The sequence below is a fragment of the Trichechus manatus genome, unplaced genomic scaffold (assembly GCF_000243295.1).
Source record: "Trichechus manatus latirostris isolate Lorelei unplaced genomic scaffold, TriManLat1.0 scaffold00148, whole genome shotgun sequence".
In the NCBI taxonomy this organism is placed as follows: domain Eukaryota; kingdom Metazoa; phylum Chordata; class Mammalia; order Sirenia; family Trichechidae; genus Trichechus; species Trichechus manatus.
Genome location: NW_004444084.1, coordinates 3892125 through 3919687, shown reverse-complemented (window position 1 = coordinate 3919687; position 27563 = coordinate 3892125). Strand labels below are relative to the sequence as shown.

At 38.6% G+C, this 27563-nt stretch overlaps 1 protein-coding gene across 1 annotated transcript in view; it reads left to right on the top strand.

Moving 5' to 3' along the window:
* The window catches only part of ARHGAP42 (Rho GTPase activating protein 42), a 313582-nt gene that overhangs the window by 279414 nt on the left and 6605 nt on the right, over nt 1-27563 (top strand). The window contains exons 13-22 of the mRNA XM_004385873.1: nt 7084-7146; nt 8277-8351; nt 9067-9151; nt 9709-9767; nt 12712-12817; nt 15434-15593; nt 16956-17100; nt 18420-18800; nt 19181-19337; nt 21832-21894. Of these exons, the coding sequence (XP_004385930.1) occupies nt 7084-7146; nt 8277-8351; nt 9067-9151; nt 9709-9767; nt 12712-12817; nt 15434-15593; nt 16956-17100; nt 18420-18800; nt 19181-19337; nt 21832-21894 (1294 nt within the window). The remainder of the gene's footprint in view (nt 1-7083; nt 7147-8276; nt 8352-9066; nt 9152-9708; nt 9768-12711; nt 12818-15433; nt 15594-16955; nt 17101-18419; nt 18801-19180; nt 19338-21831; nt 21895-27563) is intronic.

The window sequence follows — 27563 nt, the reverse complement described above, 5'->3', positions numbered from 1 at the left end:
TCTAGTCTTGGGTTGTTATCTGATGTTACTAATTTTCTAACCGGAGGACTCACTTTAGTATTTCTTGTAATTTTGGTTTGGTTTTTGCAAATTCCTTAAACTTCTGTTTGTCTGGATATGCCCTAATCACATTTGAGAGACAGTTTTGCTGGATATATAAATCTTAGTTGGCAGTTTTTTTTTTCTTCAAGGCTTTTTATATGTCATCCCGTTGCCTTCTTGCCTGCATGGTTTCTGCTGCGTAGTCTGAGCTTATTCTTATTGACTCTATTTTGTAGACGACTTTTCATTTATCCCTAGCTGCTCTTAAAATTCTCTCTTTATCTTTGGTTTTGGCAAGTTTGATTATGATATGTCTTGGTGACCTTCTTTTGGGATCTACCTTATGTGGGTTCGATGAGCATCTTGGATAGATATCTTCTCATCTTTCACGATATCAGGGAAGTTTTATGCCAACAAATCTTCAACAATTCTCTCTGTATTTTCTGTTATCCCTCCTGCTCTGTTACTCCAATCACTCGTAGGTTATTCTTCTTGATAGAATCCCACATACTTCTTAGGGTTTCTTCATTTTTTTTTAATCCTTTTATCTGATTTTTCCTCAAATAAGTTGGCGTCAAGTGCTTTATCTTCAGTCTCACTAATTCTGACTTCCATTACCTCAATTCTACTCCTATTACTTTGTATTGAGTTGTCTAATTCTGAAATTTTATTGTTAATTTTCTGGATTTCTGATTGCTGTCTCTCTATGGATTCTTGCAGCCTGTTAAATTTGTCATTATGCTCTTCTCTAATGTTTTTAATTTCCTCTATTGTGTGTTCTGCATTTTGTTTAATTTCCTTCCTAATTTATTAAAGAGTTCTGTATATTAATCTTTTGTATTCTGCCTCCAGTAATTCCAAGAAATTTTCCTCCTCTGGAAAATTTCTAGATTCTTCATTTTGGGAGCTTGCTGAAGCCATCATGATTTGCCTCTTTATGTGATTTGATATTGACTGTTGTCTCTGAGTCATCAATAAGTTATATTTATTTTATGTTTGTTTTCTGTGTCCTAGTGTCTTGTTTTGTTTTAATATGCCCAAATAGGCTGCTCGTATGAGTTAGTTTGATTATTGGCACCTTTGAGGGTCTAGTGTCCTGTCACCGGATGGTTAGATCTGTTACTAGGTATGTGAGCTCAGGAGTCTGCCCACTCCTCCTGTTTGGATTCATCTCAGGTGCCCAGGTAGATAGCCACCAAGTGTGTGGTGTTGGCTCTCACCTACAGTCCTAGACAGGCATGGGTGATTGGTGTAGGTGTAGGCATCCGGCTGCAGCAGGGGGACACACTCTAAGCAAGGCAGGGGGCTAACAGCTGCCCCCGAGTGTCCAGGAGGAAGGTGTGTCCCTGTTCCCTAGAGAGCATACGTGGGTTGGTTTCTCAGCCAGACTATGAGCACCCAATGCTGTTGGCTGTAAGGACTGAGGGGTACCGCTTATTCTTGGACCTCTGTCGCAGGTGGCTAGGTGGTATGGGTAGACCCACCAGTCCTCAGGCCCCTGATATGGTAGGTGAAGACCCTGTTTAATGAGCAGAGCAGTGTCAAATGTCATGAACTTTCCACTTCACAGCTGAAACAGTTCAAGTCAGACTTCAGGTATATACCCTGTTGTGCTGTGGTAATGAGGGCCTACGCTATTGAAATGGGCCCACACAGGTCCATGCAGGGGGAAAGGCAGTCAAAATCCATGGATCCCTATGGCAGTGCCTAGGCAAAGGAGCTGTGCCTACCCTGAGTTCCTGGCTTAGGGGACCCAGTAGTTTATTTTTTCCCGTTTGTTAATTTATTCACTCTACAAGGCCAGGAGAATGTCTCAGGCCATGTGATAAATCCTCCTTCCAGCCCAGGGAACTTGGCAATGCTGAAGCTGGTCCAGGTCCCAGTGTAGAGCAGAGCAGGGAGTGGGGAGGTAAATGGGAGAGAGACTTTTCCCTAAGGGGTGTGTTTTCGTTCCACTTGGTAGACCGTACGCAAGTACTTATCTTTCGCTGATTGAGGGCTGCTTCTCACTGGTTCTGCATGGACAAGTAAACTCTCTGGGTCTCTCTCGGTACGGAAAACGTACCTCCCAAGGACCGCTGCTCGCCTGCCTCACTGCTCACCCATGAGCTGATCAGGCCTGAAGAGCTCAGGCTCTTGCTGGGTCAGGTCTGGCAACTCCTTGCTGCTTCTGAACCGTCTCTCCCTCCGCCTACCACTCAGTCCTGTTCCTCAACTTTGCCTTTGGTGTTCAGGGCTCCTAGATTGTCATATATTATCAATTCACTTGTTTTTCCGGGTCTTTGTTGTAAGAGAGTCCCCTGGAAGCATCTGACTACTCTGCCATCTTGGCCCTGCCTCCTAAAGGTTTATTTCTTACTCCTACATGTCCATTCAGGTCATCTGTGGCTTTCTTATATATAGCCTTCACTCTAGAACCCAAGCTGATGAAGTAGCTTCTGTCTGTATCATTGCTGATCTTGTGCAGAGAGAAAAAGATAACAGCAAGCTGCACACTGGCTCTTAGTATCTGCTGGGTAATGACACAAGCCACTTCCATTCACCTTTCATTGGTTAGAGCATATCACAGGATCCAGCCTGTCTTCAAGGGTGCTGAGAAATATAATCTTCCTGCAGGAAGGGCAACAATTATGAGTGAACAGTAATCCCTGTCTGCCACAATGTTATTCACACCAATTTGTTCCATTGCAGTGAGAGGACACTTTTGTTCATTGTGATTTATTGAAGTATAATGAGGGAGGATTTTTTAATATCCAACTTATTGCTATCTTTCCACTGTCCAGCTAGGTTCACAGGGCCCTCTTAGTTTATGCCTGATCTCTGTTCAAAACTCTCACCCAAAATATTTTTAAATAATTAATATAATAGACCTCTTTTAAAGACAGTGCTTCTGGCCGACAATCCAAGCCCCAGTCATATCAGCTGTGCCCAGAGAATCTCTCATTTATGAAATTCACATATACAGAAAGTTAAAGTCTCCTCTAACCAATAGTGATGATGTTTGTCTTAGGCTGGGTTCTCTAGAGAAGCAAAACCGGTAAAACGTATAAATATATATAGAGAGACTTATATCAAAAAAACAGCTCACATGAATGTAGAGGCTGGAACGTCCCAAGTCCGTGGATTAGGATAGAGGCTTCTCCCGATTCACATAGCCACAGGGGCTGGCGAACTCAAGATCTGCAGGTTGGAAAGCCGAGCTCTTGCTCACAGGCTGTGAATATCAACGAATCCCAAGATTGGCAGGCAAGACCGCAAGGCTTCTCCTGATTCATGTAGCTGCAGGGGCTGGCAAACCCAACCAAATCAGCAGGTCAGAGAGCAGGGCTCCACTTACAGGCTGTGAAGATCGATGAATCCCAAGATTGGCCGATAAGCTGATCGCTGAAGTCCCAAGAACCGGAGGTCAGATGAGCAGGAGGCAGCAGCAGGATCTAGAGTGAGCAAAAAGCTAGAACGTCTGCTTATTTTCGGATGCAGGCCACATGCCCAAGGAAACTGCTTTCAACCGATTGGCTACTCATAGCAGATTCAGTCATGGGAGTGATCACATATAAACATTGAGAATCATGGCCCAGCCAAGTTGACACACAACCTTAACCATCACAATGTTGATAATAATGATAACGATTATAGCCAAGACTTCTATACCACTTACTACATACCAAGTATTATTCTAGGAGATTTACAGTTATTAACTCATTTTGTTTTCGAACAATCTCATAAAGAAGGTACTATTATTATCCTTATTTTCTAGAAGAGGGATCTGAGGCACAGAGAGATTAACCCAATAACATAGCTAGTAAGTAAGAGAGTAACTGTTGTCTCTTTCATCTAGTTAGAACTAAAGACTGGCTTCTTTTATCCTTTCTTCCTCTGTTTTCCTTCATGTAACAGTGGATGGGAGCATAGGGGGAGGGAAACTAGCATTTACTTAAGCTTTTTCCATTGTTAGGTGCTCTTCAGTGCTTCATGTGGTTTTGTCGTAACCCTACAACCCTTTAACATATGTTGTACTATTTCCCGCGTTTTATAAATGAAGCAACTAGAGATCATAAAAGTTAATAAGCGTGCTCCCATTCATACTAGAAGTTGTAGCAGTAAGTATTATAGCTGGGACTCAACCCCAGATCTGCCTGTCTCTAAACAAAGTAGACACTATTTCTGCACCACAGAATCTTCCTATACTCTTTTAGGCAATAGCAAAGGATTTTCAAAGGAAATAAAACAAAAATGCATGGTAATTTTTGCCAACACAATATATTCTGAGCCATGGCTTCGAACTGGTTCATTCTAATTTGAACCTCTGCTGAGAAATTTGCATTTCTAACAAGTTGAAGTAATGCTAGATTCCACTCCAGATATACTTTTAACAAGATCCCCAGGTGATTCTTATGTTTTAAGAATCACCTGGGGAGCTTGTTAAAATGTAGATTCTGATTCAGTATATCTGAGGTGGAATCATTAGCATCTTTGGGAACTGGTTAGAAATGCAAATTTGTCAGCAGGGGTTCAAATCAGAGTGAAACTGTTCTGAGCTCATTGAAAATGTTGTAGTTACTCATGTGAAGAGAATGAAATACAGGATCCATGGAACACATGAGACAGTGGCATCCCTGGAATGATCTGGCAGTCAGACTGACTAAAGATTTTATTCTCTGTAATGAACCTGTGATTTCAGTTTATTACAATAGACTAGGGTGTCTCTGCCAAGTATCCCAGTAAACCTTCAAGATATAGCCTAGTTATTGCTGTTTTTCTCAAAACGGATACTTAAGACAGAAATTCTGTTTTTATATGTTATAATTAGCTACAGGGTCACTATGAGTCAGAATCGACTTGACGGTAAGGGGTTTTGGTATCTTCATTCATTTTGCCAAAGGCAAGTTGTATTGAAATTTTAAAAATGTAAATTGTTTTCTCCTTTTAACAAATCTTTTTTTCATTGAAAAAGTGAACAATGTACCTCGAGAACCAAACATTGTAAATGTTAGGAACTTGTAGTTATAATCGATTCAAAAACTGTGCTAGTGTCTCATTTTCTGGCTCAGCTTTGTTGTTGTTAAAAATGGAAATTAATAGTCAATTCCTGACCTCTTTATCCCCTCATACTCAATAAATATTTTAAAGTATATATGAATATATAACCTTATGGTTGACATTTTGGTTTGTTGGAAACAGGTAATCACTTCTTGGTGTCCACTGCTTTATTCTCTTATAAGACTAGTTTGGAAGTCCCTCATTGGCACAAAAGGTTAAGTGCTCAACTACTAGCCAAAAAGTTGGTTGTTTGAACCCACCCAGAGGTGCCTTGGAAGACAGGCCTGGCAATCTCCTTCTGAAAGATCACAGCCTTGAAAACTGTATGGAGCAGTTCTACCGTACACACATGGGGTTGCCTTGAGTCAGAATCGACTCGATGACAACAACAAGACTAGTTTATTCTCAATGGCCACTATTTTATTTTTTTATAAGACTTGATTTATTCTCTTATAAGACTAGTTAGTGTTTTATAAAGGCAAAGTGAGTGAATTCTTCATTCTTGTATGTTGAGTTCACCAAAAACATTCACTGAGTTTTGTCATTTGACTTGGGCGTTAGGAACACAGAAATAACTGAGCCAGTTCCTGTTGTTTGCAATACGTGTTTTAGTTTTGACATTTTGTTATTTTTAAATCTGTTTATTTTTTTTTTTAATTTCAAAAGTACTAGATTTTTTTTTTTAATCCAACAATTCCAAAGTCAAGTAAATAAAATGACAATTTCTTCTTCCTGCCCTTTCACTCCATATCAACAGTTCACATGGATCTTTTCAGTTTTTCTAGGCAGGTGGAAACATGAATACTCTTACATTTTTACCTTTTAAGGAAGTGGGTCTTATTAACCTGCAGATTTCTTTTTTCAGCTAACAACACATAACAAATATCTTTCCATGTCAGTACCTCTAGTTTTTCAGGCTGTAGATTTCTGACCTTTATCTTTGTTACTTGTTTCTATGTCTAGGATTTCTTCAGTTTTTAGTCTGTTGCTGACACCATTTCTTGATTTTTCAGCTGAAATTTATTTATTTATATTATTTTGTCTATGCTTCTGTGTTGAATTCTATGAATGTGTTTAATCTACCATCTTTAAATGGAAGCCAGTTTTAATTTTTTCAATTGTTTGAATTGTCTTCCTTTATTATTATTTAGAACATTAAAAAATATTGTATCTCTGCCACGTGATGAAAATTTTAAAATGTTTAAAACATTTCTCATAGTACAAAAAAATGGAGTTTTTTCCTCTGGGTGTAGTGTAGTACTTTTACATTAAAGGCTTTCTCTTTAAACAAGTAATCTAATTTGATCTGACCCCAAAGTCTTAAAAAAAATTGGAATAGATTTAAAGAAAATCTAGTAAAAAAAATGAGAATCTATCTGTTTCATAATTTAAGATCTTTTGTGGATTTTTATTGAACTCACTGAGCATGTTTTGAATTATTTTGACTACGATTGAAAAATGCAGTAGAAAGAGCATTGGGCTTAGATCATGACATCTGAGTTTGAATCTAGAGTCTAACACTTATAGCAGAGCAAAATGAAGTGTTCAGCAATCCAGTGGATCATCTTAACGTTTTGAAGTTTTCTATCCACCTTCTAATGTTCTTTTGAGAATCCCCTGGGAAAGAATATGTGAAAGTCTTCCTAATGTAATATTCAACACACAGTAGAAGTTTATTATTACTGTATTTGCTTCTATTATCTGGAAAAACATGTAGTTGGAGGATAATGCTAATTTTAGGAAAATGGATGAGATCTGTGTAACGTATTTACCTTCTGTGGAGGAGCTGTGCTTCTGAGTAAGCAGATTAATGTTATAACTTCAGTGGCTGTAACCACCTCTCCACCGCTTCCACGCCAAAATAAAAATTCAGACTCTAGCAGAAGTATTTGATAAACTCAGGAACAACTACTGTTTTGTTAAGTGATGATACAACAGAGCCAACTGACGGGGGAATGTAGGATCAGTGTAAACACTTACGTGACTTTCTTTTATTTTCAGTGTACTTAAATGAAGCAGGGTTCAACTTTGTGAGAAAATGCATTCAAGCTGTGGAAACAAGAGGTTAGTGTTGTCTGACAGGTACATCTTTACTGTGTTTTCAACCTCAGTGTTATGCTCTATATTTATAACATGAGCATGTATTTAGCCATTAAGATGAGAGATTAATTTTAAGAATTGTATAAATTATATAAATAGCTATACTTTGAACTTCAATTTGCCAAAAATCATGCTGCATTCATACTTACTGTTTTTTCATTATTTTTCCTAAAATAGTCTCACTTTACTTCTTACTGATCAATGTCTATTATTTAGTATTATTTATTATTTAATTTCTTTCAAGCATCAGGGAGGTGAGCAAGATTCCTAAGGAGCTTGTCTCTCTGCTCCCTTCTTTCTCTATATTATTTCCCTTAGTGATTTCAGCCACACCCACAATTTCTGCCCCTTCTCTCACTCTAGTCATGACCTCTCTCCTGAAGCCCATTCCAGTTGCCTGCTAGATTCTTTCACTTCTGGGGAAACTTGTATTTAGCTTTGGAGTTCCAATCTTCAAATCTTGGTGCTACCATTTGGAAATTTTGAGAAGTTAGGCAGGTTCTTTAAATTCTCTGATTATGTTTCCTGACCTTTAAAATGAAAATATAGATGTCATAGGACTGTTGTAAGGATTAAATGAGACAGTTTAGTTAAAGCACAGAGCCCCGTATCTGAGCAATACTTGGTACTCAGTCAATGGTATTCGTAAGGAAGCCATTTCTCATTGAGGTTAGGAACCTGGCTTTGGAGTCCAACAGATCTTGTGGGATCCAGCCATCTTCACAAGTCCTGGGCAGAAGTTTAACTCCTCAAAGCTTCGGTATGCAGGACTCTGTGACTCTGAAGAACTAGAAGATGAAGAATACTGAACATCCCTCTTCATCTTTGATGCTTTTTTATATTCAAATAAATGAGAATATGCAGGTGTACTTTGCTACTTTGAAGATCTTCTAAGACTTTCAAATCACTTTTCAGTGTCTGATCTGAGAAATACATCTCTGATGGGTGTTTCTAGGGTAAGTTGCTGAAGTTAGACTGCAAAATTGGATAAGTAGCTTTCAAATTCTGTATAGGCATATGTCTCAGTTTTTAACATTCTGTACTTGGGAAGCTGTGTTTCAAGCCATTTTCTTGTGATTTTTCCTTCCCATTAGGTATCACCATTTTAGGCCTCTACCGAATAGGAGGAGTGAACTCCAAAGTCCAGAAACTCATGAACACCACATTTTGTAAGTTTCGAATGAAACAGGTTACTTCATTAATCTTTTTACTCTTATAAATAACCCAAACCATAGGTTTCTTTGAGATGTAGACCATTCTTTGCCCTTGAGTATTTCCAAGTAATATTTAAAATTAATGTTTGTATATTTGTGTTCTGTTTTTAATGTGGTTTGCATAGATGAACAATTGGAATTTGAGAAGAGCATTTTTTTAATGTCAGACTTTGTCTCAAGTGTCCTTTGATTAGCTAGAGGTACAATATAGTGTAGGGTAATAAGAACATGGATGCTGGAGTCATAGTGAATTACTCAGAATCCCAGCTTGGCCACTGAAAAGCTTTGTGACTTTGGGTAATTTGCTCAACCTCTTTGTGCCTCAGACTCATTTATAAAATGGGGATAACAATAGCACCTGTCTCATTAAGAGTTCTGGGGATTGGTTGTGTCAATCCATGCAAATGCCTTAGAAGCGTGTTTGACATATGTTAAAAAATCAGCAACAATTTGATTTTGTAGGCTATTATTCCCAAGACCTCTTTGAGGTATAGTGTCAGAGTGAGCTTCGCACCAACTCACACAAACAACAAACCTAAAGTTAACTCTACTGGTATCCCAAGAGATAAATGCCTTTCTTTTTTAACCCACACGTGTTTACACCCACTTTGTTAATGACGTGAGCGATGTTTGGAATTGCACATTTTAAACTTTTTTTTGTTCTTTCCAGCTCCCAAATCCCCTCCTGATATTGATATTGATATTGAACTATGGGACAATAAGACAATAACAAGTGGGCTGAAAAACTACCTCAGGTGAGAAAGTTCTCACTCACCACACGATTTCATGAGGTCGGCGGGCACAAGCTTCACTCTTTAGCTCAGTTCGTTTACTTACAGTGAAATAGCACATAGTGGTAATGTTTATGTTTAGTGTTCTGGAACTTGTATTTTGTGTTTCCAAAAATAATCTGAAAAGGCTCCAGTATTTTATGAATACTGAATAATATCTTCTGTTTCATATCATTAACTTTGTATGGACTTTTCATGTATTTCTTTAAAATAACAAATTGAATTTTAATTTTTTTTTAAACTTTTTTCCTCCTACAACTGAGAAGGGTTTATTCCTGTCATGCAGTAGTTTTCACAAAGAAAAAGAAAATAGTCTCTGAGCCTTCCCTTTTAATACAGTCATGGCAAGAATGCTAACAGACATTGGTGTCTTTAAGGACTTTAAGGTTTTAGGCCTACCTGGAGCCTCCTAACTAGGACTTTATCATACTAGCTAATCACCGAGCTCTTAAAGAAGCCCTGAGTGTTCAAGAAACAAAAGATACTGGCATTTTAAAATGTGCTGCCTTCCTGTGTTCCAGGTGTCTTGCTGAACCACTGATGACTTACAAGTTGCACAAAGATTTTATTGTTGCTGTTAGTAAGTACACTTGCATTGGAAGCCCTATAGTTGATATAGTTTCATGCTGTATTACTTAGATGTAACACTTTAAACCAGTTAGTTAAGATTTTCTATACGTTGCTTAAAAAATTGTCAATCAGATAACCCCAAACAATATGGTTTATAAATATCTAAATAGCACATACCAAATTGCAGAATGAAGTAAAATCTCACTTAATAAGACCTTATAAGTACTTCCTGTCTTTGTGGAAATGAACTTTGTCATCAGTCATGTGATTCAGTTATTATAGGCAGCATTTGCTTCACTGAATATGTGTATTTTGACAAAGTTGTCTGTAAAACAGTATTTTTATAGTATTGGGGTGACTCTAGTAGGAGTCCTGGTGGCGAAGTGGTTAAGAGCTGGGCTGCTAACCAAAAGGTTGGCAATTTGAATCCACCAGCTGCTCCTTGGAAACCCTGTGGGTGCAGTTCTACTCTGTCCTATTCGGTCACCATGAGTCAGAATCGACTCAATGACAACAGGTTTGGTTTTTGGTCTAGTACGATTAGAGAGAGTCCCAAGGAATTGTTCTAATTTCATATTACTTGATTGACAAGTATCAGTTTCTTGAAAGAGTAACTCTAAATAGACAAGACTACAAACATGTGCGGTCACTTACGCCACAAATGTATAGATGCTACATGCTATGTTTCTAAGTCTAGAGGGAAGAGTCAACTGTTTTTGGCAGACAGGAGGCACTTTCATCATTCTCTTTTCTCACAGACTCATATTTATTTATGATGATCACCTATTTATGTCATTTCTTTAGATCTATGATTGCCATAATGTGATAAAAATAAACCAAAAAAATCAAACCCACTGCTGTCAAGTCATTTCCAACTTATATGTGGTACAGTGGTTTACGTGCTTGGCTGCTAACCAAAAGGTCGGCAGTTGGAACCCACCAGCCGTTCCTTGGGAGAAAGATGTGGCAGTCTACTTCCGTAAAAGTTTACAGCCTTGGAAACCGGCGCAGTTCTGCTTTGTCCTATAGGGTCACTATGGTGATACAAATAGATGAATTTAATTATGAAATTGGGAGGAGGGGGAAGCAGTGATACATATGTAACATGAGAAGTTAGAAATACACACTTTGAAACATTGACACTAAATGTCAGATCATCATCTGAGCCCAGCTTGCAACAATTAGGAGTTGGCATTTCATTGTTAAGATGTGTGAGGTATGACTGTAATAAGAGTATTTTACATAATCCACAAAAGAAATCAGTTGTATTAGTTTATTGCCCCACATTGTAATGTCACAGGAAATACCTGCTGATAAAAGTGTCAGATAAAGTTGGGTGACCTTGGTTTACAATCTGGTGTACACGACTAACCACATGGTCTTGTAAACTCCTCGCTACTTACCCTTCTCCTTAAAGCTCTGTACTATACATTCTGTTCATTCTGTTTAAAGAAATCTCTTTGCAAAATGGACAAGACCTTAGAAAATACTATATAGTCTGACCTCTCATTTTATCAGCTAGGAAATCAGGACCCAGAGTGGGCAAGTGACTTGTCCAAAGACAGTAGTAAATTCATGGCAATACCAAGGCTATAAGCCAGACTTTTGGACTCTCCTTTCTTATAGAAATTTTGTTTTATAACAGATGACATTTGAGCCACTTAGCTATAATGGCTCAATTAACTGGTTGTTTTGATATTGTGTAGCCACAAGTTTTTTCTCCATTTACTTCTGTGGCAAATGGTTATCATATTATTCACTACCATGATATTTAAAATGATATCATCTTACATATAACAATTCAGTCTTTTGCCTGGGTCAAAGATGATCCCATTTTCTAAACATTAATTAATTAAGGATTGTTTGGTTTCAAGGAGCATCAATCCAGCTCAGTAAAAATGAGAAGTTATTCAAAGACTAAGAGGTGTCTCATATAATTTCTTGGCAGTGGCTGGGTCAGGCCTTCCAAGGGCCTGTGACCAGGAACTGGAAAGTTGGGATTGAAGTTTCTCTCTCTCCTCATTTTGGAGGGTCTCTCATCTCTGTTCTTTTCTGCATATCTGCCTCATTCTTATCTCTTTCCTGTCAGATTTTCTCAGCCTTGGGCACATTTGGTCATGACAGCCCTGGTTTTACCTGTTCAGTATCCAGCAGACAGATCAGAGTTTTGGTGTCTCCATTCTCATTCCTGGGAGACCTTGTGTTTGGCCCAGCCTGAGCCAGGCTCTATTTGCCCCCTATCCAAATAGCTGTATCTGAAAGAGATGGGAGTCCCATAATATAAATCTTAAGCGTTGGGGAACTTTTCAGAGAAAAGGCTTGTTGGCAGGGCAGGCAATAGCCCCAGAGTTTGTCAAATGTGGTAAGAGAATGTTAAGATTCCTTGTTCTGAGCAATAGAAGTTTCTCCAGCAGACATGTCAGTGTCTTGGCTTTTTACAAGTCAGACTAGACAGACATGTTTTAGATGATTTCTCACTTTTCAGGTTTTCCCTTCTCAAAATCTCAAAGCCAAATGTGGGCTTAAAATCTGCTGGGCTGATGTTTGCATAATAATGCTGACACCTCAGAAAAGTCACTCTTTGCCTCTGAATCTGTTAAATAAGGAGATGCGTGCCTGCTTCATAGGGTCAGTAGGAGATTTCAGTGACATAAGGTGTATTACAGTGCCTGGTGCATTAGGCACTCAGTAACAGTTGCTGCGATCACTCACATTTCTAGAGGTTTGATTGTGTACTCTTCAAGCAAGTTCAGTGGTTAAGAGCACAGGTCTGGATTAACCATGGACAAATTACTCAAGCCTTAGGGAATGATAGTGACAACACCTAGGACGTGAAACAGTGTTTATCGGGCATGAGTGATGGGTTCGGTCCTGGTGTTTAGATTACTACTGTTTACACACACATGTGAATGAAATTAAAACTTTAGCATTTGTAACCTTTTTTTATGTTACAGAATCTGATGACCAAAACTACCGGGTGGAAGCTGTACATGCATTGGTGCACAAATTGCCAGAGAAAAACCGAGAGATGCTGGACATCTTGATAAAGCACCTGGTCAAGTAATTCTCTAATTTATATTGCTCATTTAACCACTTGTTCAACTGTTAAGGTTAAGCTTGCTCATGTATTTTTAAAAAATGTATGACGGTGCTATAGCATTGCTATTATAACTACAGTCCATTGAATATGCTTAAAAACTAATGTGGTGGTCTAATTCATTTTTAAAGATGTATCTATATATATGTGTGCATACCTAGTTATTTTTATATAGGCAAATGATTACACCCTTTGTAGATTTTAAACTGAGATGTCAACTTGAAAATGTGTGAAGGAGCACATAGTATTTTCCAAATTCTTGTAGGTGCATTGTAAGCAATAAGTTTGGAGACCAGTGCTTTATACTTCTAGGGTCAACAGATTTCCCCAGGTCAAACTACCACTCCAACATTAGTTCCTTCTCTGGATTCCTAGTTTCTTTTGGTCTTTGAAGATTTTTCTGACTTTCCTGCTCTGTCTCCCATAGATAGAGAGAGAGACAGACAGACAGGAAGGAAGGAAGGTTCGGTCTCTCTGTCTTTCAATATATCTGCCAATTGAGAGATTGGGAGGGAAACGTGCACACACATAAACATTTAATCCAGAAGTTTGTTTGCCATTATGCTGGAAACAGAATTCCAAATTCAGATTTTAAACTTAAGCATTCCCTTACAACCTCATTTACTATTGAGGACATTTTTCATTTTAATGAATACCATGATTCACAATCAAATGAGATTAATCCTTCTTTCTTTGCTACAAGTTTAGTACAAGTTTGTGCTAATTTAAGCCACGGCACTTTTGAAATAGTGCTACATAAACATATTAATAAATATCATCTTACTTGCAAATTTTGAGATAATATAAACTCCTCTCCCTTGAATTAAAAAGGAAACCCACTAGCAATGGCATGATTTCAAGTGCATTGTTAATTATTGCCCCATGGCAGCAGCTCATCGCTAATGAACAAAGATTCACCCACCTTGGTCTGGGTTAGTCTTGAATTATAAATTTTTGAATTGAGTGAACTCTTCATGGCATTTAACAATGCTGTATTTATTGGGCATTATCTTGCTGGTCTTCAAGCTAATGGGCCATATAAATATCATATACAATGTTTTTGCTTAAACTTCCAGATGTTAGATGAAGACAAGCTTCAGCCTTAATGAGAAAGTGTGTAGGAATATCAGGGTAGAATATCTGTCCACTAAAGCTTGAAATGCTCTTCCTGTCCTCCTCCCCTAATCCTCGCTCCTTCCTTGAACCTTCAAATGGTCAAGCCCCACTGACAGAGTATCGGCTGTGAAATGTGTGCCCACATCACCAATAATCTGCTTATTAAAATTGCTATCACCACAGTTGGTCCCTGGTGGCCTTATATGACTGAAGAAAAGGAATTTAAGATCTGTGACCTGTATTGGGGTTACAAAGACTAAAGGGCTAATTCTAAATTTGCATTAATTAGTTCTGAGACGTGGTGTAACTCATTTCTTCCTCAAAGAGAATCCTTTTCTTTGCCTTTCACACAAAGGCTATCTATGGTCTCTTCTCTGACTTTAATTTTAATTATTTAAAAGTGTTATTCCTAAATTTTTTTTTCTTATAATTGTATTTTTGGGGGACTTGTCTATACATTGGTTTGGAATGCCCTTATTGACACATAGTCAGTCAGATATATATATAATTTTGTGTTGTGTTCTTTCCTAAAACTTCACCTTCTAACTATCTGCTTCTACTTACTATATGATTCTGCTGGGAGTGATATACAAAAGGCAATGGTTAAAACTAGAAGGTTGGTCAAATGGACCAACCAATTTCCAGATCAAATTAACTGAGTAGGCAAAGGCATTCTTGATAGATGCTAGAATTACTTTGCTCAGGTCAGTAATAACAAAGACTTTTCATTTTCAGTGGCAATGATGCTTCCACATCTCTTTGTCTTACTGTGTTGCCTAGCACAGTGCTAGCACTAGGGAGGCACTCAGGGAAATTTTGGATGGATGGATGGATGGATGGATGGATGGATGGATGGATGGATGGATGGATGGGTAGGTGGGTGGAAGCTTGTGTTGACCGCCAATCTATGTGCAGGTATGAGGAAACCCTTGACTTGCTGTTAGGAGATCTGAATTGAAGTACAGCCCTGTCCCTAATTTGCTGTGACCTTGAGCTTCTGGCTTTTTATCTGTAGATTAAGAATAACTGGCTTACTGAGAGAATTAAATGTAATTACTATCTATGAAAATGCCTGATAAGGGGATAATCAGTAATATGTTTGGTGAATCTGAATAAAAATACAACCAGTCAACTCAACATTCTGTTCTAATAGAAGTACAATACCATAGAAAATACCAAACAGCTGATAATCTTTCTAGGGTAATTGTACTTGATTTAGGAAATCAAGAATTTTTACTCCAATAGGTTAAATTTTGTCATATTTTACTTAGGTTAATGTTAATTTTTTACATATTTTAAGGTCATATTCACTAATGCCAATTGGAGGTGACTCAGACTGACTCTTTTGGAAAATTAGCTTATATTGGCATATTTTACATTTTGTTTATGTCACAGAGTTGATAGAAGAGAGTATTTCATGATCGTTAAACATTAAAGTTATTATTGTTGCTGTTTATTTGCAGAGTATCACTACATAGCCAACAAAATCTCATGACTGTCTCAAACCTTGGTGTCATATTTGGTCCAACTCTAATGAGAGCACAGGAAGAAACTGTGGCTGCCATGATGAATATTAAATTTCAGAATATAGTGGTTGAAATCCTGATTGAACACTATGAAAAGGTAGGCTGAATTTTCATGGGGAAGTGTCAAATTTTGTATCTTGCTTTTAAAAAGGAATTTTGCATTTGTATCATCTATGAGCTTTTACATTGTGATCGCAGATTCCTATTAAATGTTAGCCTTTTATGTTTTTGTATAAATTACTTCTTTGTGAGAACTTTGATTTTCTTTTTTCTTGTTTAGTTTGTGTTTCTCAAAATCCCCCGGGAGACGGTTTCCTTTTTTTCTGTGTGTCATGCATATTTCAAAAAGTTCTTTGGCATTTATGTAGTCAGTTTACTAATTTTACATCCACAGAAGACTTTAAAATCATTTTGTGGCAAGTATTTTAGCCTTCCCTTTTTATGCCTCAGGAATTAGACTCTTAACTATATAGTAGAGATGGTATTCTTAATCAAATAAAATAAAAAACAGCAAATGGAATCTTGAGGTCCTCCCTATATCCATGTCCTAAGGGAAGTTTCTTTAAAAGAATAACTGTGGAGTAACTATGGAAATGAGAAATTGTGAAAGCCAGATTAACTTTTTTTTTAAGCGAATGAGGCTATTTGGGATATGACCATTTGTGATCCATTCATCTCTGATCTAGCTCCTTTGAGAGATTGACTCTTCTCTTCTCCTTTCCTCCCCCGGGTCTCTCCCTGGTGTCTGCAGAAGAGTGTTCTTAGTGCCTGTTGAAGGTCCTGAGCTCTCTCACAACCCAAGAACACATGGCTGCATATTGTAGCTGTGCTTAGACCTCTACCAGCAGCTCATCGCCTCTTTGACAGCTCAGAGCCAACTTCTGTGGAGAAGTGATACAGGACGAGCCTCTTCCCCACATATTATGTTCCTCAGAGTATGAAGAGGCAAAGAGAGCACTATAATAAAAAGAACCAATATGTTTTGACTTGGACATTTGTCCATATTTGAAAGGTCTCCTTAAAATTACTGGAAAATCTTTTGAATTTCATTGTTGGAGGGGTGGCGTAGGAGAATTGAAAAGAAATAATACTCACTGTAAATGGAAAGGAGCCCTGGTGGCACAGTGGTGAAGAGCTCAGCTGCTAACCAAAAGGTTGGTAGTTTGAACACCCCAGTCTCCTTGGAAACCCTCTGGGGCAGTTCTACTCTGTTCCCGTAGGGTCACTATGAGTCGGAATCAACTGGATGGCAATAGGTTTGGACTTTGGTTTTGGTAAATGGAAAAGAAAGTTATAATTGCTCTAGAATATTTAGTTTTTCTGTGTCAGGTATCTCTTGCTGTACAGCAGATGAAGTAGCATCTAGTTCGAAGATAATTAATAACCTTCAAAGTTTATTTTAGGATGATGATGGTAATTTCACCCTTTGATTGACCTCATCCATTTTTCTTCTACGTAGATTTTTCATACTGCCCCAGACCCAAATATTCCTCTTCCTCAGCCTCAGTCACGATCTGGATCCCGGAGGACACGTGCAATCTGCCTCTCTACAGGTTCTCGGAAGCCCAGAGGGAGGTATACTCCGTGCTTGGCTGAACCAGATAGTAAGTGTGCCTGGCTTTAGAGAGATGCTTTCTTCATTCTTTAATTCAGCCTTAACCTCACCTTATTAGTAATTAGGTAGAAATAGAAAATGTTCTCACTGATCCTGTCTCCCCAACAACCCCCTCCCCTAACATTTATATATTCTTTGTCAGTATAGTTGCAAGGTTCCTTGAGCAAGCAAATTCATTAATTGCTGCAAAGGAAAAAAATAGTTTTCTCAGTGCCCTTTTTTCTGCAGCTGTGATTAAGTACATCAGGTGCTACTTTATAGTAGGTTTTGTTCTGTTGTTGAAATGGTAGAGAAGAAAGCAGAGAAGGTCTGGCTGAAGCAGTCATTTTCTTTCATCCTTTTTACATTATGTTCTTAAAGCGTCATCTCTTGGGTATCAAAGGAAAGAAGTAAAAAGAAAAGTTATACCGCACATTATCACTAACTTACTATTCTGACCCAAGCCGCAAGGTGATGTGGGTGGTAGCCTGAGCCCATGACATGTAATTAACTGTGACCATTCTCATTTTTAGCCCCACAAACCTCTAATTTTAATAAAAACAGCTCATACAAATTTTTAGTTTAGATATATTTAGCAGCACACTTTATTACTGCAGTTGCTCTAATGTTTCTTATACTTTCCTTTCAAGAACATTAAAAAATAAACTCAGTTATTTAGCCAGTTTCTTAGTTGGTATATTCCCAGCAGGACAAGGAAAAAAATGCTCTCTGAAAATTGTGAGCAGCTTTTAATTTGCTGCTGCCATTTAACGGTGCCTTCGAATGAAGGGGGTCTCCTGTGCATTGTAACACAGGATCAACTAAGACAGAAAAGTTCTTTAACATATCCCCTTCTCTTGATTCCTTTTCCTTTTCTTTTTTTTTGGTGAAAATATATACAGCCATACACCATTTCAACAATTTATATATGTGTACAACTCTGTGACTTTGATTATATTCTGCAAATTCTGCAACCATTCTTGCCATCCTTCTTACTTTTGCTTTTCTCTTACTTCTGCATCCTGTTTCAGAAGTACATTTTGGCCAGAATCTAAGTCATTCTGCTAATGCTTCAAGAAGTAAAACTATTACATAGGGGCAGGGTACATATAAAAATCTTCCTAGATTAGTATTGGGAAAAAAATGCATTTACCAAGTCCAAATGCATGTTTTAAAGCCTCTCTCCAGTACAGAGGACAGTTCTCCATACCAGATAAGGACCTGTCACTTCAGTGGGTCAGATGGCCACAGAGGACATGGTTTTGGTGGTGCTGTTGTCAACAGATAGTGGCTGTTGCTTTTCTGTCTCCCTGTCCTGCTCCTCCTCAGGTGACTCCTATAGTAGCAGCCCTGACAGTACACCCATGGGTAGCATTGAGTCGCTCTCCTCTCACTCATCTGAACAAAACAGCACTCCGAAGTCTGCTTCCTGCCAGCCCCGGGAGAAATCTGGTGGGATTCCCTGGATTGCAACCCCATCACCTGCCAATGGACAGAAAAGTCTTGGTCTCTGGACAACTAGTCCTGAATCGAGTTCTAGAGAAGATGCAACCAAAACGGATGCAGAATCAGACTGCCAGAGCATAGCCTCCGTCACTAGCCCGGGGGACGCTTCCCCACCAATAGACCTGGTCAAGAAAGGGCCTTATGGGCTATTGGGGCTGAAAAGATCTTCAGCTTCCTCCCTCAGATCCATCTCTGCAGCTGAAGGTAAGCCAGCATGGAGCTTGTGCAAGATGTTATTGTCTCGGTGTCACTGGCTTGATTATTCAGCATGATTAAGCAGGAAAAAAAGTTAAATGGTGAAGGAACTATCGATGCTTATCTGCTTTGTTCCCAGCTTGGATTTCTAAAACTCCTGTGCGCTGTGACTTTTTACCTGGATCTTTCCATCTCTTTTAGGTGATGTCTTTGTAATTATCGTAGATTGTGATCTCCCTGAGTGATGGGCTGCTGTGTTCAAAGAACATTCTGTACCTTCCCATTTGGGCTCAGAGAAAAATGCTTCCTTTTGTTATGCACATGTACTGTGTTATTGCCTTTATTTTGTCTAATAGCACCTTGCCTGTTTTCTTGGGCTTTCTTTTTAGGAAACAAGAGCTACAGTGGATCCATTCAAAGCTTAACTTCCATAGGCTCCAAGGAGACTCCCAAAGCCCCACCAAACCCAGACCTGCCTCCTAAAATGTGCAGGAGGTTAAGATTAGACACGGCCTCAAGCAATGGCTATCAGCGACCCGGCTCGGTGTAAGTGTGGAAGTGTTTGTCATTACTTGTGTCTCCTGGGATACAGAGGGGTGTAGTATGTTCACAAGGGCCCTCAGCAGTCCCACAGGCTCATCTGTAGGTCCCACTTCTGTAGGACCCCGTCCCCTTCTAAACATGATGTGAAAATTAGAGTAGGCTTAGGCATATAAACAATCTCGTGCAAGCACTTTCCTGAGAAGTAGAGCTGTGGCTTAATTTAAGGACGAGATAATAAATATATAATAGAGTAGTCGTGGACTTTGAAACGGGGAGCCTTCCTATAAAAGCTGAACATCCATCTCGCAGCTAAAGAGACCACCATGTAGTGCCTGTCAGCCAGGCCCAGAGCCCACCCCTCCTCTTTACCTAGCCTAACGAGCCACGAGTTATTAAAAAAGATAACCACTTTCTAGCTTGTGGGGATTAGTTTTCTCTCCTCCCTGTCACATGTCTCCCCAACCTGAGTAGTCACTGATTTAAGCGGGTTTAAAAGGGTATAAACAAGGGTATGAAAGGCAAAAGAAAGTACTTCTACTTAAAAGACTCAGAAGTAACTGCTGATAGGGGAGAGTACATAGGAGTGAACAGAAGAATGGGATAAACAAGTAAGCAAAGTCAAAAGAGGAAAGTTTCTCTCCCTTTCATTGTTTTCCTTGCGTTTGCCGAGCATCTCCTAAATGCATTATCAACTACTGCTGGTTGCCTTTACATATGTTCTCTCTTTTCATGTCCACAGTGTCCTTTTCTGATAGGTAGTATAAACCTCGTTTTAGAAATGATGAAAATGGATGATACTTAGAAAGTTTAACTAACCAGTCCACATATACTCAGCTAATAAGTACAACAGTTGAGTTTCCAACTGAAGGTTCTCCAACTTGAATTCTGTGCTCTTCCTATTATCTCATGCCCATTTTCCATATGATGATATCCCTGCCATTTTAATTATTCATTGAAAGTCAAGGAAGACATTTTGTTAGGCCTATTTCCATAAGAACTGTGCCTTAAATTTAGTCATTTATCCTTTTCTTTGACAAGAAATTTTCGATTTCAGAGTATGTTCAGTGTAGGATATGTTTCTTGGTCCAAAGTCAAGCAATTGTGGTAGAGACAAATACATTTGTAAATCTGTCTGCTCCCTGTGTGTGTAGTTTTAGCCATTAGGGGAAATTAAGTTTTGATCCACTATGTCAGGGGAGATGGAAGAATTTAAACCCCATCATTTGTTTGGGAAAGAGAAGAGCTTCTTCTGTTTTGTGATTGCACTAATAGTTAAAGTAGAAATTAAAATGAGGGAGTGTATGTTCTGTGTTGTTGTTGTTAGGTGCCATCCAGTCAATTTTCGACTCATAGCGACCGCATGTGACAGAGTAGAACTGCCCCATAGGGTTTCCTAGGCTGTAATCTTTACAGTGGAGCCCTGGTGGCACAGTGGTTAAGCATTCTGCTGCTAACCAAAGGGTCGGCAGTTCAAATCCACCAGCTTGGAAATCCTATGGGGCAGTTCTACTCTGTCCTGTAGGGTCACTATGAGTTGGAATCAACTGGATGGCAATAGGTTTGGGGTTTTTTTGGTAATCTTTACAGTAGCAGATCGCCAGTTCTTTCTCCCATGGAGCGGCTGGGTGGGTTCAAACCACGAATGTTTAAGTTGGCAGACAAGCATTTAACCATTGCACCACCAAGGCTCCTTATATGTTCTGTATTAGGTGTAAAATGATCTTTGAGATTTTCAAATGACTTAGATTTCCCTGGGAAAAAAAGTTTGGCTGTTAAAGAAATGATACTTTTTTTTTAAGTCTAGGTTAAAACATCATTCAAGGAATTCAGTGTTCTCTTCTAGTAATATAGAAACTTTTCTAAATTACCTAAAGTACCTTGGTTTTAATTCTGTTCACTTTATGTCCATTAGTTCTCACTCTTCAAATAGAACACGCCCTTTTCAGTCCATGATTTGAAACAAGATTTGAATTCATGGATTCATTTATTGGCCATATTTTCAGAGTCCTCCTTTTTATTTTAGAAGAATTGTGTTCAGATACAAAAATGCATGAAATAATTTTACCATTAGTTTCTTCTTCACTCTAGCTATGAGAGTAAAGACAATTCTTCTTTGCCATTTTGTGTTTGATTCTTTGATTCTTCCCTTGTGGCTCCACAGACTCAATAACATGCTACTGGTAGCAGAGTAGGGAGAAAATGTTCTTTTCCCTATTCCCACATCCTTACTGAGGCAGAAAGGATGAGGACAGTAAGCTCCCCATGGGGTGGTAACTATAGGTTCATAACAGTCTGATACCCTGTCACCTGGAAACTAGAGTTAAAAATCTCTTCCGTGTAAGACTTTGAAATGATTAAAATTCAGGTCAAATTTTGGTGATGGTTTTTAACTAACCAATTTTTTGTTTTGTTTAGCCAATGACACTGACTTTCATTTTGATCTGAATGATTTTCTGACTGATTTAATGAAACTTGCATTTTTAAAATTATTTTTCAGAGTGGCAGCAAAAGCCCAGCTGTTTGAAAATGTTGGTTCAGTTAAGCCAGTTTCTTCTGGGCGGTAAGTTCTTAACACTCTTAAATGAACTAAAAAATAAAATAAAATAACTGTGACATTGTTGACTTGACACGACAAGTTGTTTTTGACAGCTCTGCCCCTTGGTTATACCGATGGTCAGATACACATACACTGACCCTTCGCATGTTATTTTCTGGGGAGAAGATCATGTCTGTACACCGTATTTTGTTTCTCAGACTGGTATAGTGATGCCTCATTTGCTAAAATCTTCACAGAGCAAGGGTTCTAAACAGATTTTCTAAAAGTCAGAAGTTGACATAACCCTTTGCACACTATAGGCTCATTTTCTGACAATCATTTTGTGGAAATTTTTCAAAAGTATGTTTTTGACTTTTAAAAGTCATTAGGTTTTTTTTTTCTTAAAGAGTCTTCATGAACATCAGTTGCACAATGTGGCTATTCTTAAGAACCGCTGAGGTGTTGTAGAGCTAATCACCCTAGGTGGCTCTGTGTTTTGAGTACAGTACTTCATTCACTGGCTCCTGGTTTTTCTTCTGCTCCATTCTTAAAAGGATATGAGTTGTTATATCATGCTGCTATTATTGTACTTGCTTCTAAAGTTCCTGCTTTTGTCTTCTCACAATCCAAATGGATCCTTCTAATCTATGGCGGGGTTTGGGTTTTTAATTTGAATATGTCTGAAATAATGGAATTTCATAAGGGGAGCAGTTTTCTGTCTTTTATTATTATTATTATTTTTACCTCCAGCAACCAGTACATTAGTGGCAGGTAGGAGGTATTCAGTAAATGCTTATCATTGAAAGGGCATATAGATGAGAGAACAAACCTTGATCTTGCATTTGGATGTAAGGAGGCGTTTTTGAGCTTCCTATGTCTAGATAATTGAGCCTATGAAGCAAAGGAACCACAGATAATTGAAGTATTGCTATACAGTTCTTTTAAAAATTATGCAATCCGATTGTTTTTTATTAACCCTACGAAAGTATGTGGATTTACTCTGGAAGCCTTTATTAAGCACCTATTGGCCCATTACTAGGGATAATGATGACCTTCAGACTCTTTTTGGTTTTATCCAAAGCCTAGTGAGGGCCGTCCTTTGTTAGTTGTTACTTTGATATCTTACTAACACAAAGGTCTATGTCTCTCATTTATATAGCAGATCCCAGAACGCTTGCACGTACCTTACCTCTACCTTTAACATCTTGTTCGATTTTATCAAGTCATGGAAAAATTAGGTACCTTGCAGGTCAGAGCAAGCATCATTTCTCTGAGATTCTGTCATCATTTTTAGACCTTAGTGTAAGGGATTTAGCCTTGTTATTAAGGAGCCTTGGTGGCACAGTGGTTAAGTGTTTGGCTACTAACCGAAAGGTTGGTGGTTTGAACCCACCCAGCAGCTCTGCAGGAGAAAGAACTGGCGATCTGCTACCGTAAAGATTAAAAACCAAAACCAAACACATTGCCATCGAGTCAATTCTGACTCATAGTACAGCCTAGAAAACCCTATGGGGCACTTCTACAGTGTCACCTGGGGTCACTATGAGTCGACAATTGACTCATAGGCGCCTAACAACAACACTTCTGGGAAAGTATTTGTCTGTTGTTCTGTATGGTTGAATTTCTCCACTAGATGGAGCTGTTTTATCAGGAAGCTCTAATCTTAGTCTGCGAACACAAGTACTGTAATCAAAGAGGTAATCCCACAGAGCTTTTTAAAAAAAACAATTTATTAATGAAGTAAATCCAAAAGCTTGTCATCTAACATACACTCAGATGTTCAACAAGCAACCTACACATTTTTAATATGCTTTTACATTCTAAAAACTCTAAATCAACTTCTCATGGGCTATCAGCATAAATTTAGAGCTCATTCAGTGGTACATCGAGAGTTATAGTCTTTCTCTGTCAGCCAGTCCACAGCACTGTCAGAACTTGTAGGCATAGTAGAACATGAATGGACTTCAGTGTAAGACAAACTCACGGTCAGATTCTTGCTCCACCACTTCCTAGTTGTATAACTTTGGAGTTATATTTTGTCAATCTGCTTTCTTTATAAAATGAAGGTTGTAATTCTGTTTTTGCCGGATTGCTGTGTGTATCCACAATAATCTATTTGAAGTACGCAAATAATATATTTAAATAATGAATTTAATGTATTTAAAGCTCAGCACTTGGTCTCTATAAAAATAAAACAACTATTATGATTATGATTATTAAAACTGCTAGCCTAAGACATTCAAGCCTCTGATTGATATATAATATCACTTGATACTCTTTTGCACCATTAAATGCAACTGAACAATGGATAGAAGTCCAGGTCATTTCCTTGACTAGCCTCACTGATTCCTATGTTGCCCATTGCACATTCTTTCTAAGAAATCAAGGTTACCTTTGAATTGGGCCTCGGTGGATGATGGAACCAGTAGATATAACTGGAAGAAAAGGCATGACTGGGAAAGAGACCACCTGGGGGATTTTGGTAGATGGTCTTGAGCAATGGAAAAGTAATGCCTTTGGGAGTCAGAGTCTCTGGAGTCATTGAGCGATGAGATCCACCTTAACAGATAATTCAAGTGGCTGTTTCTAGGAAGTTGTAAAGGGAAGAGAACAGTCAACCATCTAGGGTGGTACTGGTGAGATGAAGAGGACCTTAATTAGAACAACGATAAAAGAATGAGAAGCTATAAGGAGATTTTTATGGATATGATCAAGATTGGGCAACTGCTTTGATATTGCAAGTAAGAGACAGCTAAAAAAGGTTCCAATTCTTTGAGACTGCAGGTCAGAAAGAATGATAATTTAGCCTGTAATGTTAGGTCATGAGTACATAGAGGGGAGGGGAAGTTTGGCCATAGAGTTTGAAGAGCCTGAGGAACATGAAGAGGCAATTGGAAATGTGCAGCTGGAACCCCAGAAAGAGCATGGAATTTGATGCCATTTGAGCAACTTCTACACTGCATGGTTAAGGTGATGGTGCCCATGGATGGGGCTTATTGAGTGAAAGAGGAAAAATAGCTGAGTATTCACCTTTGGGGAATGTCTTTATTTAAGATCTGACAAAGGAGAGCCTGAAGGACTGGTCAGGAGGAGAAGGGTTGGCCAACAGTTGTAGAAGTTGCAAAAAGTCAAGGAGATAAGGAGAGGCCAATGGTTTGGCCCCTAAGATATCACTGGAAATCTTTAAGAAAGCAAGTTTAATAGTGTGGGAGGGGCCACTCTGCAAAGGGACTTTACCTATAAGAATTGTTAAAATAAATATTCCTGAGATTTACACAGACCCTCTAAACCAGAATGCCTAGGAAACCTGCATCTTTGACAACCTCTCCAAGTGAATTTTCTGTCCCAAATGATTTTAAAGCTTGAGAATCATTAAACAAAAATTCCATAGTATCTAGCATAGTTTAAGCAAACATTGATTATTTACAATTGCTTACTTAATCTGTGAAATGCCTTCAAAAGCCTCATGTACCATCTGTCACTATGCTGTGTCTCAGCAATATAAAGGTGTGTGAAATTGTTGAATTGGTGTGTGTTCTGCTGTGTATATTCTCAACAACAACAACAAAAATATTTTTAAAAATATACGTAAAGATGTGTGGAAAGTATGACTTAAAGCCTTCACCTTGGTCTTAGTCAGAGGGAAGATCTACTTTAAAGCAGACGTAGGCAAGCTACACAAATATCTACTGAAGGTTGAGTTGAGAATTAATTGAGATAATACATGTAAAGACATAAAATATTTAGCCCAGTGCCTGGCTTATTGTAAGCACTCCTATAGTTATAATTAAAAATATTATATTTATAACTATAAACCACAAAAACAAACCTCAACAAAATCTTCTTGTCTAGTGAAGTTGGTTTATAAGAAGGCTGTAAGTCACTGGTGTAGAGCACAGTGGCACACAAAAGACATACATAAGATGAAGTAAGCCAATGGTGCACATAAGATAGACATAAACAGCCATGGCTTTTTAAAAATAATAGCTCTGTTTTTTCTTGTACAAAATTTCAAGAATATTAATGAGCTAACGCAGTAAATAAAAAGCAATCCTAATTTCATCAGAGGAGCCCTGGTGGCACAGTGGTTAAGCATTCGGCTGGTAATGTAAGTAGGCAGTTTGAACCCACCAGCTGCTCCTCAGGAGAAAGATGGGGCAATCTGCTTCCCAGCTCTGGAAACCCTAAGGGGCAGTTCTACTCTGTCCTATAGGGTCGCATTGAGTCGGAATCGACGGGACGGCAGTTGCATGGGGTATAATTTAATCACTTAAGGACAACCACTGATAACATTTTGGTGCACAGCCTTCTGAACTCATCTGTGACACTGGTTCTCATAACTGCTTTATACATGTAAAGGATTGAGGACCCCAAAGAGCTTTTATTCATGTGGGCTGTATCTATTGATTTTTACTGTATTAAAAATTTTAACTGTGAAATTAAAAACGTATTTATTGTCTATTGATATGTATTATGTTAGAAATTTAATTTATTCGTTTAAAATAAGAATAAGCTATATATGTTAGTATAAGCTTAACATAATTTTTCTCAAAAATAATCATTTTCCAAAAAAAGGCATTATTTTACATTTTTGTAGATCTTTTTATATCTGGCTTAGTAGAAACTAAATGGATTCTCATATGCATTCCATTAGCCTTCAGAGCAATGATGTTACCACACATTATGTAGCCTCTAAAACTCAACTGTATACTACTGAGAGTGCGGAAGTAAGAAAGGCAAATAACAGTTGGCACTTTTATGAAAATAGCTTTGACCTGGCCAGTCCCCTGAAAGGGTCACAAATGACGCTCCCCTCTACTAGCAGGAGCCCTGGTTGCATAATGATTAAGAGCTCAGCTGCTAACCAAAAGGTCAGCAGTTCAAATCCACCAGCTGCTCCTTGGAAGCCCTATGGGACAGTTCTGCTCTGTCCAGTAGGGTCGCTATGAGTCAGAATCGACTCGACGGCAATGAGTTTGGTTGGTTTGGTCTCTAGTGTTAGGTAGGTTCCCTTGACCACAGTTTGAGAACCACTGCTCCATGATAAGCACATGCACAAAAGAGGAACCATTTGGTGCTGTTCACTGCATTGTTCCTACCGTAGTGCCCAACACAGAGGAGGTGCTTAGTGAAATTGTTGAATGATTGGGGAAAATACACACTTTTAAAACCTAAAAATATTTTGTTAGTCACTTTTCACTTTGTTTGCAGTGAAGTTGCAATGTATGTGCCTTTGACGTAAGCAGCTTTTAGTCTACACATTCCACACGCATGGGAGTTCTTTACCATCAAGGCATCCAGTGCCCACGTGAGCATCCAAGCTAGAAAAAGGCAGTGCTTGTGCAACTGAACTAAACCAAAGCTAAAAAGTTTCCTCAATACAATCAAACACTTTGAGGGACAGAGTACCAGGGGTAGGGGTCTAGGGACCGTGTTTTCAGGGGACATCTAGGTCAACTGGCATAACAAAGCTTATTAAGAAAATGTTCTGCATCCTACTTTGGTGAGTGGCATCTGGGGTCTTAAAAGCTTGCAACAGCCATCTAAGATGCATCAATTGGTCCCAACCATCTGGAGTAAAGGAGAATGAAGAACATCAAAGACACAAGGAAAGCATTAGCCCAAGAGACAGAAAGGGCCACATAAACCAGAGACTTCATCAGCCTGAGACCAGAAGAACTAGATGGTGCCCA